Source organism: Neocloeon triangulifer, unplaced genomic scaffold (assembly GCF_031216515.1).
Source record: "Neocloeon triangulifer isolate White Clay Creek 2 clone unplaced genomic scaffold, ASM3121651v1 ptg000003l, whole genome shotgun sequence".
Taxonomy (NCBI): domain Eukaryota; kingdom Metazoa; phylum Arthropoda; class Insecta; order Ephemeroptera; family Baetidae; genus Neocloeon; species Neocloeon triangulifer.
Genome location: NW_026775546.1, coordinates 11,487,157 through 11,503,249, shown reverse-complemented (window position 1 = coordinate 11,503,249; position 16,093 = coordinate 11,487,157). Strand labels below are relative to the sequence as shown.

Genomic DNA, 16,093 nt, shown 5'->3' with positions numbered 1-16,093 from the left:
ATACTTCCCGCACGACATGCATGCACAGCCAGTTGCCTGAAATCGGCTGACGTGCTGCCCTCGAGCGGCCGACGGGACAACGAGGGCCGTCAAGGTCTCGGCGCGTGCGCCCTGGCGCCAGCTGACGACGAGTCATTTTTTTTCCTTCACTCAAGAGCGGCTTGAAGTTGAAGGCACGCACGGGACAAAAAGCGAGAAGAACGTCAGTCAGTCAGTCCAGCTTGGTCGTCGCGAGTGCTGCATTCCTTCGTGGACAACCCGATTCGCTTCAGTTTGAGTTGAAAAGAGCCGAAGAAGGAGCAACCATGGCGTCAGAGAAGACGGGCTTTTCGGCCGACGAGCGCGTCGAGATGCGCGAACACTTTGACCAGGTGGGTGCGGCCGCCGGCCTCCGTCGAGTGGCCGTTGGCCGGGTGGTGCGTGGGCAGCCGGGTGCGGCCCACGCCCACCTTACGCTGACAGGCCCTTATCTTGTTCCCATGACAAAAGCAAAACTTTCCCCGCAGTTGAGACAAAAAGCAAAACAATATTCAAGAAAAAAACGTCTCAAAATTTGCAAATTTGTTGAATTTTCAAAGCGTTTTATTTGATGATTTATTTAGCCGGAAAATTGAGAATTGATTAGGCGAATTTGGTGATGTTGCGAAAAGCCGGTTGATGATTTTGCAAAAAATGTCATGTCAGAGCGTGGGCGCCTTTTTCGTTATTGCAAGATGATTACAATAATTACACCAGTGCAACCGATAATTTAAATTCAATTTTCGTTGTTCGTGTTGTGTGAAATTTGTGGACATTTTTATTTTAGAGTGGGAAATTCTCAGAAAAGATTATTCTTTTTCCTCGTTAATCCAGAATTATCGATAAGCTATTTTTGTTGAACATGAAAGTAACAAAATGTGAATGTAAATTGAATTTAAAAAAATAATATTGGAACAAATTATTTGGATCTGAGGCTTTTGAATTCAAAGGTAAGAAAAGACAATTAAAAATATTTAAAAAATAAATCAATAAAATTTGCCTTCCCAGGTTCAAAGATATAGGCCAATTATAATTAGGACGATTTTCATTTTTTTTTCTTTCAAATAACAAATAATATAAAAATTATTCTAAATTATTCAAAAAAATTTTGAATGTCATTATTTTTTTCAATTAAAAAATTTAATTATTTCTTTAACGTTCAGGCTTCCATATTATTCAATTCAATATTGACTTCTCAGTCGCAGTTCAAAGGCCATGGTTGTGAGAAATTTTTATTAGGGCACTCGTTTCATACCCATTCGAATAATATTGCGGCCGCTCTTTGTCGTGATTAATTGGCCGCTCGGCCAGATTTATGGCCGTCGAGCGAGTTCTCTTGTTTTCTGCGTCCTCGCGAGTGGAAAATCGTGACCTGAACCCCATTCTTGACGTTCTCACACACACACACGAGAGTCGCCTTAAGAACAAGAGAAAAGGAAAGAAACAATAAAATAAATGTATTTATATCAAGACTTCAGACACAACGAGATCAAAATCAAAAGTACTGGTCTTAATTTTTTAAATAAGTGATATAATTTTTTTGAAAAGGGCAAAAAGTTATAAGTATAAAATTATTAACTGTATTTATTTACATTTTTGATTTACCATAATTTTTTTTTAAAGAATATAATTTGTAATATTTGAAAATAAAAACATTTAAAAAATTAATTTATTTCAAAATAAATGTTTTTTAAATTTAAATTATTAAATAAAATAAAAAATTATGCACTGCAAAATCATTTAAAAAAATTATAATAAACAATATATTTATAAAATTTAAAAAAAATATTTTTCACAATTAGCTCAACATGGTAAAAATTGAGTCATGAAAAGTAAATAATAAATAGAATTAGAGAGTTTCCCAAAATTCTATTGGTTAAAAAAATCTTTGAAAATAAATTCAATTTTTATTACGGTTTTGTCCTTATTTAATATTCTATTAAAAAATTTGAAAAGGAAACTCTGACAAATCCAGTTTTAAATCGAGACACACACAAAATCTCTAATTTTTTTTCTGCTAATTTTGGCCAATTTCTTCAAAATTTGTGCGAAAAAATTAAGTTCAATTATGAATAAATTTTATGGAATTCTTACGAGTTGGGTTAAATAATATCTAATATCTTATTTCCTGCTCTCGTCGCAGTTTGTCTTTAAAATCATGAATAAGAAATTCCTTCATTTTTTATTTTGCTGATTAGACATATAATTATAAATTCATAATTAATATTTATGTTTTTCCCACATTTTTCTATGAAAATGTAATCCAAGCACAAGCATACAATAATATTTATCGTCAAGTGTGCGGCTCCATGTTGGCGAAAGACTCTGCTTTGCGGGGATGTTGGTGTTTGTCTGTGAAACAAATCTGTTTGACCTGGTTCGAGACGAATAGAATTGAAATAAAAAAAGCAGCGATAAAATCACTCTCGGCTCACGACGAGAAATGGATCTCGTATAGAAAATTAAATCTAAATTTTTCATATTTATAAAGGCTCGAAACACAAAACGAGAGAGATGCATCTCTTCTTCAAGTTCCACTTTAAAAAAAATATATATTTTCATTGGCCATTGTGTCGAGAGTTGAGGTGGGGCCATTCATGAATGTCGCTTGAGATATTAAGGATAGAAAATGTAGAATCCTAGTCGGCCACGGGACCCGTCTTTGCCCAAACAACCGGCAGATCAACTTTTTTCTAGGTCTTATATTTGACCGTTACGCAGTGTTTGATACTTTAACGCCCATCTTTGGACAATTTGTGTGTTTTTTAAAGTAATTAGAAAAAAAAACTGGTTGAAAGTTCTAGCAGTAAGCAAAAGCTAAATTTTTTATCAGTGCTTCTCTTTTAAAAAGTAGGGCAAATTAAGCTTTACATTACAATAATATTCTATTGAAAATGTATATAATTTTGCAATATACTGGAAATTTAATTTTAGGTGCAAAAGATCTTTCAAAAGAGAACTTCTAATGTAATACAAATTTTATATTTTGAACTTTAATTTCAAATGATAACTCATTTAATTTTGGCAAATCAAATGAAATTTGTTACCAGTCGATGCTTTGATAAACCTCAATTTTGAGCTTACAAAGTGGGCTGTATAAAAATTAAATTCAAAATAAAATTCAAAATTTGGCGATACCCTGAAACGTTTTTGGAGCGGCCTACTTAATTTAATGTTTTTGGAATACATACAAAGATAGGGGCGCTAATTGAAACGGACAAAATATGAACATGCGTGATGGAATTTTTAATTAATATTATTCCAAAAAAATTCTACAATTTAAAGAAACTGGTTTTGCTTAATTGCTATTTTTATAAGCACTGAACGAATGGTCAGGTATAATTAATTTTGCCTATTTCTGGTCTTCAGGATCTAGAAAAATAATTAATACAAAAACACTTAATCTTCAAATGATAAACAATTAACAGTTTTGATAAATAGAGGGTCACGAATTTACTTAAATTGATGAACGTTTTGTACTTACAAACGTGAGAAAAAGGATGGCTAGAAACTGTAGTTTAAATTAAATAAATATAAAATACCCATTTATCCTTATATTTATATTAAATAACTTTAAATTCACTAAAGTAGATATCACAGCAATAAAAATTCCTTATTTTTCAGTAAATGGATTTTTTTTTTAATTTCAACTTTTTTTTCAATCCTCAGGAAAGTTCTAGATTTTTTAAGTCAAAAGAAAGCTTGTAGTAGTTGTTGACCGGCAGTCGAGCACCTCAGTGTTATTTTCCAACCGCCGATCGGTCCGTTGGTCGGTTCGGTGTGGGTGTTTTTGGCTCTCGGCGGGAGAGGAGAGAAAACGAGAGAATGCAGCAGCAGCTCTCGATCCTTTGAGCCAGTCACTGACCTTTCTTTTTCCATCCGCCTCTCGCGTGATATGGCACCGAGTCTTACCACTGCTAGCTGGACCACTCTTATGTAGTTCGCTTGAATGTCATTATATTTTCTAAAGAAAAAAAAAATAAGATAATTGGCCGCGATCAGCTTGTTATCTTCGCGGAATTCCACGCGGCGTTGTCGTCCGTGTGATAATTGCGGCGTGTATCGAAGCAAAACCGCAGACACGATCGACGTTTTGCTCAATGAATTTGCTCCTGTGCTTTCTGTCCTTTGGTTAGTTGTGGCAACAATCATACAATTATAAGAAAAGAAAATATTTTTTGAAGTTATTTGTTCTATCTTATTGGTTAGTCATTGGAAAAATGGTCCCACCGGTTTTTATATAAAAATAAAAATATTTTATCAATAAAAATTTAAATAATTTTCAAAATGAATTCTATGATTTTTTTTCAAGAAAAAATATGTCAACTCTTTGTATTTCATGAACATCATCAAATAATTTTTCAAAATTCGTTTCAATTGTAAATTATATTTCAATCTGCTAATTATTTTTAAAACAACAAATTGTAGGTTTCATTGTTTCGACTGATTTGATAAATTTATACGGGGAGCTGTTTATCGCCGCTTGAAATTGCTTTTGAGTCAAAGTTCAGTGGATACCAAATTCACCGTGAGCAATAAAGCGCAAACGGGCAGAACAATGATCGCAATAAAGAGATTATCGCGTGGATCGTTTCGGAGAAAGGGAAATTTTTCGAGAAGCGGTGAAAAGAAGCTTGAAATTTATGTTGTGCACTTCTCTCGGCTGAATACATAAATAAATAAAAGCGGGTAAAAAGCGGTGTCGTCGCGACGACGACAACGAATAATGCACTTACTTTTTAAGGTCAGGCAGAGTGAAATTGAAATCGTCTCGTCGAGCCAAGTGCACGCAGAGCAAACATTGAATTATTATTTAGACAGGTCTCCACGTGCAAAACGAAAGTAAATAGAATGGCTCTATAAATATTACAAATTTTAATGCACTACTTTCTATAAAAAATTAGAGAATGGTTGATTATTTCCAATTGCTCAAAATTAAAAAATAGAAAAATACAAACATGGTCTTTGAATGATCTTCAAAGATGATTTATTTTTTTTAGCACTGTTCTCTAAAAAACTGTAGCTCATTTTATTATTTTGATTCCAAATTTTTTTGCTGTAAAGAATGAATTAAATTAATAATTATATCAAACAAGACTTCTAGTATTAAATTACTGAATTTTAAAATTTACATTTTTACATAAAATACTGGATTCTTCTTCAAATTTGGTTCGGAAGATGCAATGCAATCTAAAAAAATATCAGCTTTAATTTATTAATTTTATACTTTGTACAATGTTAAAAAAGTTATTATTTTCTCCAAACCAGAATAATTATCAGTTCAGAGAAAAAACTTATCCAAAGTTAACAAGTATATTTATCACCACAATGTTTTAGTCTTAATTTTGATTATTCATCAACTTTCCTTTTAGACCACCGCATACGTCAAATCTCAAAACTTCAAGATAATTCAATCGTCGTCACCTCTAAGGAGGAAGTTTGATAAACGAAAAGTACCAAATTTTATTTTCAAGTTCTTTAAATTGCGGAAGCGGTCAATCTGCTGACGATTTTTAAAAATTCTTAAATTAATAGTGAAGACAAAATCGCACGAAGCCGCCGACGGTTTTCAGCTGGCAAGGCGCCACCGCCGGTGGTGCCCTGATGGGTGCAATTCAAGCCCGCTGTCTGCGCCGGTGACGTAATTTTTTAGATAAATAACATGCACACATAGTGGCCATATAATGATAAGGAAGCCCGCGCCAGTCCTATCAAGAATAAGTGTGGCATTCAACCCACTTTGAGCCAAGCCGCGAGTCACAACAACATATAAAAAAATGGGGAATGAACACAAATTTTATAAAGTTAATTTTATAACACATTTAAAATTCATAAATATTAATTCCATTGAAAAGAATAAATAAAATACCAATGGAAGTAAACAAATAAATTTTACAAATAAAATTTTAAGAAAATAATAATAATTTTAATTTTTTATGTAAAAAAAAAAACAAACAAATCATTGCAATAGTGGATTGCTTTGCGCTTTGCGCTTTATTCAATTAGAAAAGATGACTGTGTACCTCTTGGTGAGAATTATTCCGGCGGCATACCTGACAATCAAAAGCCCCTTGAGATTCTTCTCCAGCAACATTAAAACGCATACCTTATGTCTCTAATCCCGCAGCTCGCGCAAGCAACGCTACCTGTGCTTATGTTGGTTGATTCAATTAATCCTTTTACGGCCAAAACATTCAACGACAGACTGCAGCTGATAATTTATATTGACGTTGAACAGCAAAGCCGACCAATTACAAAGAAGATCTGAAAAACGCACGCAAACTGTTCTTAAGCAGGTTAATTTTGTCTCATTACAAACACTCAGCTCATTTGCATGCGTGATGAACGCAAAATATTTCTCCACCGCTGAAGGCAAACAAGATTTGTTTCTCATTTTTTTTCTTATAAGCTGAGGAAAAATAAATTTACGACTTTTTCTCTTCCACATTGCTTGAAGACGAGCAACAGATGTTCTTTTCGCACTTCTAGTGTTTACTGTAGTTGCATTCAAGTTGAGCAAACCATCGTCGTCTTCCTTTTTCACGTATATGTGATTAGTATGCGTTCGCATGCGCGTTACGAAAGGGCTGCACAAATTGCGAACAATGGGCGAAAGGACGAGTTGCACGAAACGCTTTGTCTGCGTGTTTGTTAAATACACATTAGTTCAATCAGGTTAGTGTTTACTTTTGCCATTTGCAACGGTGGCCTGAAAATAAAATAATTTGTTTTGCAACAAGTCAACTATTAAATGTATGCAATGAATTGAAATGTATTTGAAAGTTAATTAAAACTGCCGAGATTTACTCAATCATTTAAATTTTGATAGAAATTAAAAATCGGCAGTTCAGATATTTGAACAGAGGCAATAGAAAGGTCTTCAGATTGGGTTCTTCTAAAGGGAACATGTCCAATGTTATCAATTAAAATAAATATTTTTTTAATAAAAAACTCTTAAAGGTATGGAAATCAAATTAGTTAATATTTTCCAAGTTTTTTCATATTAAGAAACGGGCAAAATAATTGAAATAAAACTTATGATTTTTTTAAACTGTTAAAAATTGTAACTTTTAATTTTAGAGAATTATATTCTAAAATATTTAATAATTCAATAAATTGTTTTTATTTCACTTATTGTTAGGAATCACGATAAATACATTAATTTTCTTCTTAGAAAATCAGGAAAAAGCTACTTTTCTATGCCATTAAAAATAAATCATAATAGAAAATGCTTTTCAAAGTGTAATTAAAAATTGCTTTTGCAGCTGATTTTTGTTGAACTTTAAACCATGAACCCATCTCATTGTAAGAGTAATCTTTGAATGTTTACCCACAGCAGAATTATGATGATTAATTTTAATAAGAAAATCACAATCACGTGTCGCTTGTTGTTGCCAATTAATCAGTGTAGATGCATCATTAGTAGAAAGATGATTCATCTCGTTGCTCCGACCAACCCTTTATCCTGTAAAAGACCGGTAATTCTCACAACGCAATGCTCGCGTGGAACGATCGGCTGCGTTTGCGAAAATGAATGAATCAGCTTTTTATGTGTTCAGTGGGCTCGGCCTCGCGTGACGTCATGCTGCACGCACGCATAAATTTTCACTCACAGGTTGAGACCTTTCAAGACAGGGGTTCCCTGACTGCATGACCAGCAGCACTTGATTTTCGAAAGCACCTGTCGATTCGGGGAAACGCCGGTTGTGCCGGAAATTGAACAATTTGGTTTCCTTCTTGCTTCTTTCTTTGAAAGTAGATCACAGGTGAGAAAATATATAGTTGCGAGGAAATTTTCGCCGACTTCCTTATTTTTCACAGTGGCCGGCATTATTTTCTCCGCGCGTTTTGACTAATTGCGCGCGCATATTTCTCGTAATTGCCGTTAATGAGCTGAATTTCGACGGCTTTCTTTGCGTGAGGGGAAATGCTTTCGAGCAGTAACTTGAAAAACCGCAATTGAATTGAATTTAAATAATAATTACAATGGTACTGGTTTAATTGTATAACTGAAATTAAATTAACTGGCACGTCTGTTATTAATTTGAGTTTTTGAGTTTTTTTTCTTAAAAAAGAAAATTTGAAAAGACTATATTTAAATTTTACAATCTGTTAAGAGTTAGTGCAAAATTGATTTTTAATAAAATTGTAAATTTTTTGTGAAAAGAAAATTCGACAACACTATTGCAAGTTTAGCATGCAGAATTTACTAAAAACTTTTGAACATTAGAGTTCAAGGGCGATTAAAGTGGATGTTGTTTTATTTGAGTGTTTTGTATAATTTTACAACTTGTAAACAATTATTACTGTCTCTTGGCTAATCCAAAACAAAACTTAAAATGGCACAATGTCATGTATAGAGACATTTGAACATTTTTTTCTTCTAATATGAGGTATTTTTAATTTATAATTTTTTATTATCTTAATTTTCAGCACTTTTTTTTAATCGATTTAATTAAATATAGGCAACTTTATAATATATGATTCATTTTAAATGATCATGACCGACATAATTAACTGTCAGTGGCGGGCAATTTTCTCATTGTTGTGTGCAAATGACATCACCCGATGTTTAACGAACAACAGACAGAATTAATAAAACGCACCTGTATTTACCTCTACTAAAAAGTGATCTCTCCAAATAGAGTGACTGGACTCGACGGTTGAGTCACACCGAATTGGGATCGCCTCGTAATTTATTCCCAGTGGAATAATAATTAGGATGTGCGCGTCCAAAACGGACCGTGTTTTCTCTGGTTTTTCGGCTTGTGAGCATTTAATAACGCGCCCTGGGGGTCTTCCTTGTATATCTGTTGCTCATGATAGAAAATAAAACATGTTTGGAAGCGGCTCGGATTCTTCGCAGGAGAGCCAAATATGAGCCTTAATTGGAATAGCGCAAGTGGGGGTGAAAATGTGTTTCCATTTAAATGTAAATATAGCCACAGTACATTTTTTTGTCCTGAACAGGTTCATTTAAATAGCAAATTTAAAATGAATCAGTCAAAATGTAAAAAAAAATGCATGGAAATTAGTTTAAAAAAATATATATATTTTCACAGCGAGAGAAATTTCAGTCTCATCGTAAAAGTTGAGCCAATACTTTTCTCACAATCTAATTCAAGAGCCCATGCTCGCTTTCATTCTCCGTTTCTGCAAATCACGTTATGAATTTAAATTTGCGAACAAGCCTTTCAATCGCTGCGCCTTATTTGATTAGTCTGCCAGAGCTTTGACGTAATAATGAAGACAAACGACGTGACGCATGCAATTGCGAATAACTCGACATTCTCAGAATCTGACTCTTTTATGCGACATACCTGAGATAAACAACCATTTTTTCCAAGTATACCGTTTAGACAAAAATTTCTAGTCGTACTGATTGTGAATTTCTTGTGCAAATATTTGACAAAACTGTGCACGACTAGACCGCCGAGCCCTTCTTTAAATTTTCGGACCGCCTAGAGATTAGCCAGCTTAGATAAAAATCCGTTTCCTTTTCCTCTCGCCTTTTGCAAATCGATTAATTCGCACTCGCCCCGCGCGAATGTGACACGCCCTTGAGTGTCAGTCGATCTTTCCAGAGACAATGAATGCATTAAGTGCTGATAAAAATAAATACAACACTTTATATAAAATGCGCCGTCGAGGATGTTTTTTCTGGCAGCGAGCTTGTTGGAAAAGCCACTGCCTCTTCCTGTGTCGTGTGTGCAGATAAGACTGCTATTTATTCCAAGTCCCTGATATTTAATCAAACAAAAACAGCTCGCTTAAGGGCGCCGGGAAGTAGTGCCTCTGAAACCACATTTTACGTTCTCAATCAGAAAAAATGTAGCCTATTCTGCTTGGCGTTTTCTCTCTGCAAATTGTCGATTTATGAATCAAATGATGAATTTGGATATTATTAAATTGGTTTCTCTTGACGTCAGAGGATCAATTTATGAAAAAATGGTTAGAATTTAAATTAAATTATAGACTCTAGACCTATTGTTTTTAAAAATTAAATGCGCCCATGTCAGCTTACTTAGTTCTTTTCTTAAATTTCTTTTTAATTGCTTATTTGACCAGTTTTTTTCTTTCAGAAACTGAAATTGGGATTAAATTGATTTATTCTTGAAATTTTATCCTTTTTTTTCCTGCATATAATCAATGTTATAATTTTGTTATCCCACATCCGACCACTTTTTTTAAATTAACATCCAAGGAATATTGCAAGCTTGTTTTTACTTATAACCTTTTATAGAATTTTCTGGGGGAAATCTTGGCTATTTTTAAATAAAAGCAGGAATATTAATAGCATGAAATAAAACACAAACATTTTTGTTTATGAATCATTTAATTCGGTTCTTTTAATAATTTATTTTTTGTCTCGAAAAAAAAATTAAAACAATTCCTTTGCAGTTTTTAAGCGCTCGCTAACAGACCTCGTACTAATTAAAGGCGCGATAATGCGATCTAATAAAGCGCCGCGGCGTTCGCTGCTCCCTCTCCGTGAAATTCTTTCTCTCATCCTCTGCGTGCGATTTTGAAAAAAGAAACCAAAATTATATACACGCGTGCTGTGCTGTTCTCGTCGACGAGAGCGAGCTCGGTCGGTGCATACGAAATGATTAAAAAGCGGCTGCACGCCGTGTGAAAATAATTTCCCAGCTCTACACGATGGGCCGTTTTGTATCTCGCTTTTGCTTATGGGAAACTTCACACAATGCGGATTAAAGAAAGAAAGAAAGGTGTACGGCCTACGAAAAGGGTATGGATGGCCGAACAGAAGAAAGACGGAGCGATTGGAAATTTTGGTCGGCCACTAATCAAGTGCAAAGCAGCAAAAAGCATGCAAGAGAGAGTGAAATTGCTAATCAAACCTCTCAGCGTGACGCTTCTTCACTCAAGAATTAATTTAAAGGGACAAAATAAATCTTTATTTAGTGGCTTTTGTTCAATCAATTTAATTTTTCATTTAGTTTTTAAATTAATTTTGAAAAAAAAATCAACAAACTAAGCTCAACATTTAGAAAAAGATATTTAAGTTTAAATTTTATGAATGAAAGTAAAAATTATAAATTTCATTGAAAAACTTTCAATCAAAATTCTACAAAAACATTTTTTTTTTTGTAAAATTTTACCAGAAGATTTGAAAAAATATATTAATTTCCTCCAAGTTGTAATTGAGATGAGAATCGACGATAGCTCTATAGACAGTTAAAAAGACCAATTTTTCATCTTATCTATGGTGACAGCAACACTTCTTACTTCATGTTACTGATATAAAAAAGAGAGAGAGACGACGGATCACACTATTAAATCATTTTCACGCCCCTTTTTATTGAAACTGCAGTAGCCAACGACCCTTGGCAAGATAACGCCGACCTTAATTTTATATAAATATTTTTTACAAGCGCCTTATTCTTAATTGATTGATGTGGTACGGTTTCATTGAGAAATTGCAGCGTTAATTGCGGTCAGAAGTTTACTCACTGAGTGCTCAATGGAACGTGAACTTTGTTGCAGATCGACAAGAATGGTGACGGAACGATAGATCTTTCCGAGCTGAAAGACGCCCTGGACAATTGCGGCTTCAAAATTCCCGGGTGGCGCGTCCGGCAGATGATCGAGGAGTACGACAACAAGCACCAAACACAGCACAGAGGCCGGCTGAACTTTGAAGAATTTGAAAACGTAAGACATATTAAATTAAATAAACAAAATATTAAAAAAGTATAATTAAGATGTTGGTTATGTAGATTTAAACAAATTAAAAAATTGAAGTTGCGATTTTTTTCATTAATAATGAATTTTATCATTTTGTTTATGAAATATTTTTTTAGAAAGAAATTTGAAATGTGCCGTAGTTAAATTTGGTGTGCAAAAAAAAATATAAAAATATGTTGAAAAAAAAGAAGAAAAAAACTGAGAGATGCAAATTAAAATTTTGTTTTCCAGCTTTGTAAGGACTTAAAATCGAAAGATGTGGCCACAAGCTTCAAGCAGGTTGTGTCCAAGAAGGAGAACTTGGAAACGCTGGGAGGTATGTCGACAGCCTCAAGCGAGGGCACAACCCACTCAGTGCGCCTCGAGGAGCAACTCGCCTTCTCTGGCTGGATTAACTCTAACCTGGGTCATGACCCTGACCTGAGACACCTCCTGCCCATTGATGCTGAGGGGAAACTGCTGTACGACAAAGTCAAAGATGGAATTCTTTTGTGGTAAGAAACAATTTATTTAAATTAACATTAACGGCAAAAAAAGGATCATCTTCAATAATTTACTATTTTTTTCTTAAAAAAAACTTTGAAGAAAAATATTTATTTAAAAAACTATCAATGCTCTGAGCAAAGTGGAAAGGCTGATATGATAGCTCGGAGACCGCCCATTCGGAACAAGCTTCAACGACTCTCCGGTAGTTGGCGTCCGCAAAACACAAATATTTATTTCATGTTTTTGATATTTTTTTCATATATCCAATACTTTATTATACATTATTTTAAATTCAATAAAAGTAAATGTTTAATATCTTTAATTTAAGGCGTTAATCACTGAACTGCGTGAATTAGGGCGTTTACTATGATTGAAACGAAACCGGTGCCTCGATGTTTCACACTCATGGCCATTCAGGCCGGGCTCGCGCGTCTCTCAACATTGAGTATCGCTTCTCGGCCTTTTGGCTAAGATCAAAGTGTAGTATCTGTTCTTATCAGCTTAATATCTGATACGACCGGCATTGCCGGTCCAGAATATTAAACTGATTTTTGGAATTTGTCGGGATGCTAGGAGCTTGCTCCACTCCTGACACGGGTTGGCCTGGTATTGCAGTACCGCCAGGATCGGCCCACAGAATCTAATCAATAATAGCCCTTCCCCTTAATTTTGAATGCAGACCCCAGTTTGCAGTTGAAGAGATCAAAATTGGTTAGAATTAAATCTATCCAATTGTTCAAGAGCTATAACAAGGAGAGCAATAATTATTCTCTTATACTAACTTATTTTAATAATTGAAAAATACTAAGCCATTGCCTACAGGTGAAACAGTAGAATTGTAAAACGATGATAATGCAGTGTTTTTTTAAAAATATTATTCTATTATTATTCCGTCAATTCAATAACATTATTTTATCATTTTCCTTTCCCAGTTTTATTTGCTCCAATATAATTTACAGAATTTAACTATATTATTTTTAATATATTTATTCAATTATTTATTTTTCAGCAAAATTATCAACCACTCCTGCCCAGACACGATTGACGAGCGCGCCATTAATAAGAAAAACCTCACCTTGTACACGAAACATGAGAACTTGACCCTCGCTTTGACCTCGTCCCAGTCAATTGGCTGCAACATCATCAACATTGATGCCCACGACCTGTCAAAAGGAAAACCTCACCTCGTCCTTGGCTTGCTATGGCAAATCATCAGGGTAATTGAAACAATTTTTTGACATTTTGCAAAAGTGTTGGAAATAATCTAATTTGATTTTATTAAGATTTTGAAATAAATTTTATTGAAATATTTTATTTACAGATAGGACTGTTCAACCAAATCACCCTGGAGCACTGTCCAGGCCTTACAGGTCTGCTTGCCGACGGAGAAAAGATCGAGGACTTGATGAAGTTGTCGCCGGAGGCCATTCTCCTCCGCTGGGTGAACCACCACCTGGAGAGGTCCGGCACCAACCGCCGCTGCAACAACTTCCAGAGCGACATTTCTGATTCGGAGGTTTACACTTACCTGCTGAAGTCGATCGCCCCGGGAGATTCTGGAGTGTCCATGGAAGCCCTGATGGAGCCCAACCTGACCTCCAGGGCTGAAATTATGCTCCAGCAAGCGGCCAAGTTAGGCTGCAGGAGTTTCGTGACGCCCAGCGACGTCGTCAACGGAGTTTACAAACTAAACTTGGCTTTCGTGGCCAATTTGTTCAACAACCATCCGGCCCTAGACAAGCCCGAGGGTGAAATCGAAGGACTGGAAACCATTGAAGAGACGAGGGAGGAAAAAAGTAAAAGTTTATGAGTGGTCTCAATTGCTCTTCTAAACTATTATTCTCTTCAGCGTACCGAAACTGGATGAACTCAATGGGTGTTGCCCCGTACGTGAATTGGTTGTACTCGGATCTGGCTGACGGCCTCATTATTTTCCAACTGTATGACATCATCAAACCAGGAATCGTCAACTGGAACAGAGTGCACAGGTAATAAAAACCATGAATATTTAAATTTAAATGCTTGCTAAAAATTTTCATCTATAATTTTATTTTCGTTTGCAGAAAATTCTCCAAATTGAGGAAGTTCATGGAAAAACTGGAGAACTGCAATTATGCTGTGGAGCTCGGAAAGCAATTGAAATTCTCTCTCGTGGGAATTGCTGGTCAAGATTTGAATGACGGAAACGCCACTCTCACACTTGGTAGATTTCAAAAAGCGGTTTTTTAACCATATTTTGAACTTTTTAATCTTTTAGCCCTTATCTGGCAATTGATGCGTGCATACACTTTGTCTGTCCTGACTCAGTTGGCCAACACAGGAAATCCTATGGTGGAGAAGGAGATTGTAACGTGGGTCAACAACAAACTCAACAATTCCGGAAAGACAAGCTCGATAAAGAGTTTCCAAGTATGATGAATGCAATTTTTTTAGAAAAGATGAAACTAATTTTAAAATAAGGATTCGAGTATTGCTGATGCCCGAGTTGTTCTGGATGTAATCGACTCCCTCAAGCCAGGAATAATCAATTACGACCTGGTCAAGGACGGTGCCACTGACGAAGTAATTATTTCAAAGGTTCTTTTTATTTATTTGGAAATTAATTAAATTTTGTTCCCTCAACTTAGGAAAAGCATGGCAATGCTAAATATGCCATTTCAATGGCACGAAAACTGGGTGCCAGAGTTTACGCCCTGCCTGAAGACATTACTGAGGTGAAGCCAAAGATGGTGATGACCGTGTTCGCCTGCTTGATGGCCACCGACTACATTCCTAACATGGACAGCGTCAAGCCGCAGTAACCAAATAAATTCAACCCTAAAGTTACCCTGCACTTAAGAATAGTATGTGTATAATAATTTTGATGAAAACTGCTTAGTCAGAATTTTTTCCATTTACAAAGCAAAAATACTACATTTAGTGCCAGAGTATTTTTATTCAGTAAGAATATAGCGTGTAATTTTATGGATAATTTTGAAACAATCCCCAAGTGGTTTTAACTAGACATTTGGAACTTTCCACACTGCTTCGCATTTTCCGATTTGCCGATCATTAGCTATATTAAAATACTAAACTTTGTGTCAAATACACAAGAAAACCAAATTTGGGAACTGCAAAAAAGCATTTAAAAGGCACAAAATTTAATTACGATTAATGATTTAAATTGAATTTAGAAAAATTGTGATTTTCTTCTCCATGTGGAATCTCCATAATTCCATTCCGGTTTTGCTCGCAAGTATTTTCATACCAACGATTTTGAAGGTGCTTTTGATATGCCAATTTTGTAGCCTAAGCTGTAAAATACCGTTTATGCAGAGAAATTTTGTAAAATGTTCAATGCAATGAAGTGTCCTGTTTTTAAAGGTCTGCTTCCTCTTGCTGCGTGATTTCTACTAGGCTGAGAGTAGAAAAGCTAAAAAGTTTCACAATGACCAAAACAAATTTAAGTCTTGAGGTTGTACTAGTATTGTGAATGATTTAATTGTGGAATATCTGTAGACATTTCATACACATAATCATCGAGCAATAGAATTGATACATTCGAATGTGTCAAATATGTATAGGATGGGCAGTAGTGTCAGGGACTGGTGCCTCCAGTGGGCTTTGGAAATCAAGTAAGTTGAAGCATTTTATTGCTCACTTAAATTATAGTGGAAAAGCCATCCTTTTGTCATGAATGATTCTTTTGTAATCGAGGCTGTAACTGGGAATGAGCATGTGAATATTTACTAAAATCGCTAGGATAAATTTTTTATTAATTGGCTAATATATGAGTAACTAAACTAATAAAGTGATCATTCATTTCTTGTCTCATCAAATATTCTAGATGGAAAGTTGTCTTCATAAATTAGTATATCTGGTTTCGGAAACTTTCTTGGTC

The 16,093-nt window shown here is 34.9% G+C and overlaps 1 protein-coding gene and 1 non-coding gene across 2 annotated transcripts; both read left to right on the top strand.

Annotated features, from left to right (window-relative positions):
- The first annotated feature begins 148 nt into the window (after window positions 1-148).
- LOC132205597 (plastin-3) lies at window positions 149-16,038 on the top strand. The gene is made up of 10 exons (XM_059634744.1): window positions 149-371; window positions 11,527-11,694; window positions 11,959-12,221; window positions 13,223-13,430; window positions 13,535-14,009; window positions 14,063-14,201; window positions 14,277-14,416; window positions 14,471-14,622; window positions 14,674-14,775; window positions 14,841-16,038. Exons 1-10 carry the CDS (start codon window positions 306-308, stop codon window positions 15,012-15,014), a joined length of 1,887 nt encoding a protein of 628 aa, XP_059490727.1. The 5' UTR covers window positions 149-305; the 3' UTR covers window positions 15,015-16,038.
- Window positions 12,661-12,853, top strand: LOC132193283 (U2 spliceosomal RNA). The gene has a single exon (XR_009441432.1). It is a non-coding gene; the product is annotated as a U2 spliceosomal RNA (small nuclear RNA).
- Window positions 16,039-16,093: the final 55 nt, after the last annotated feature.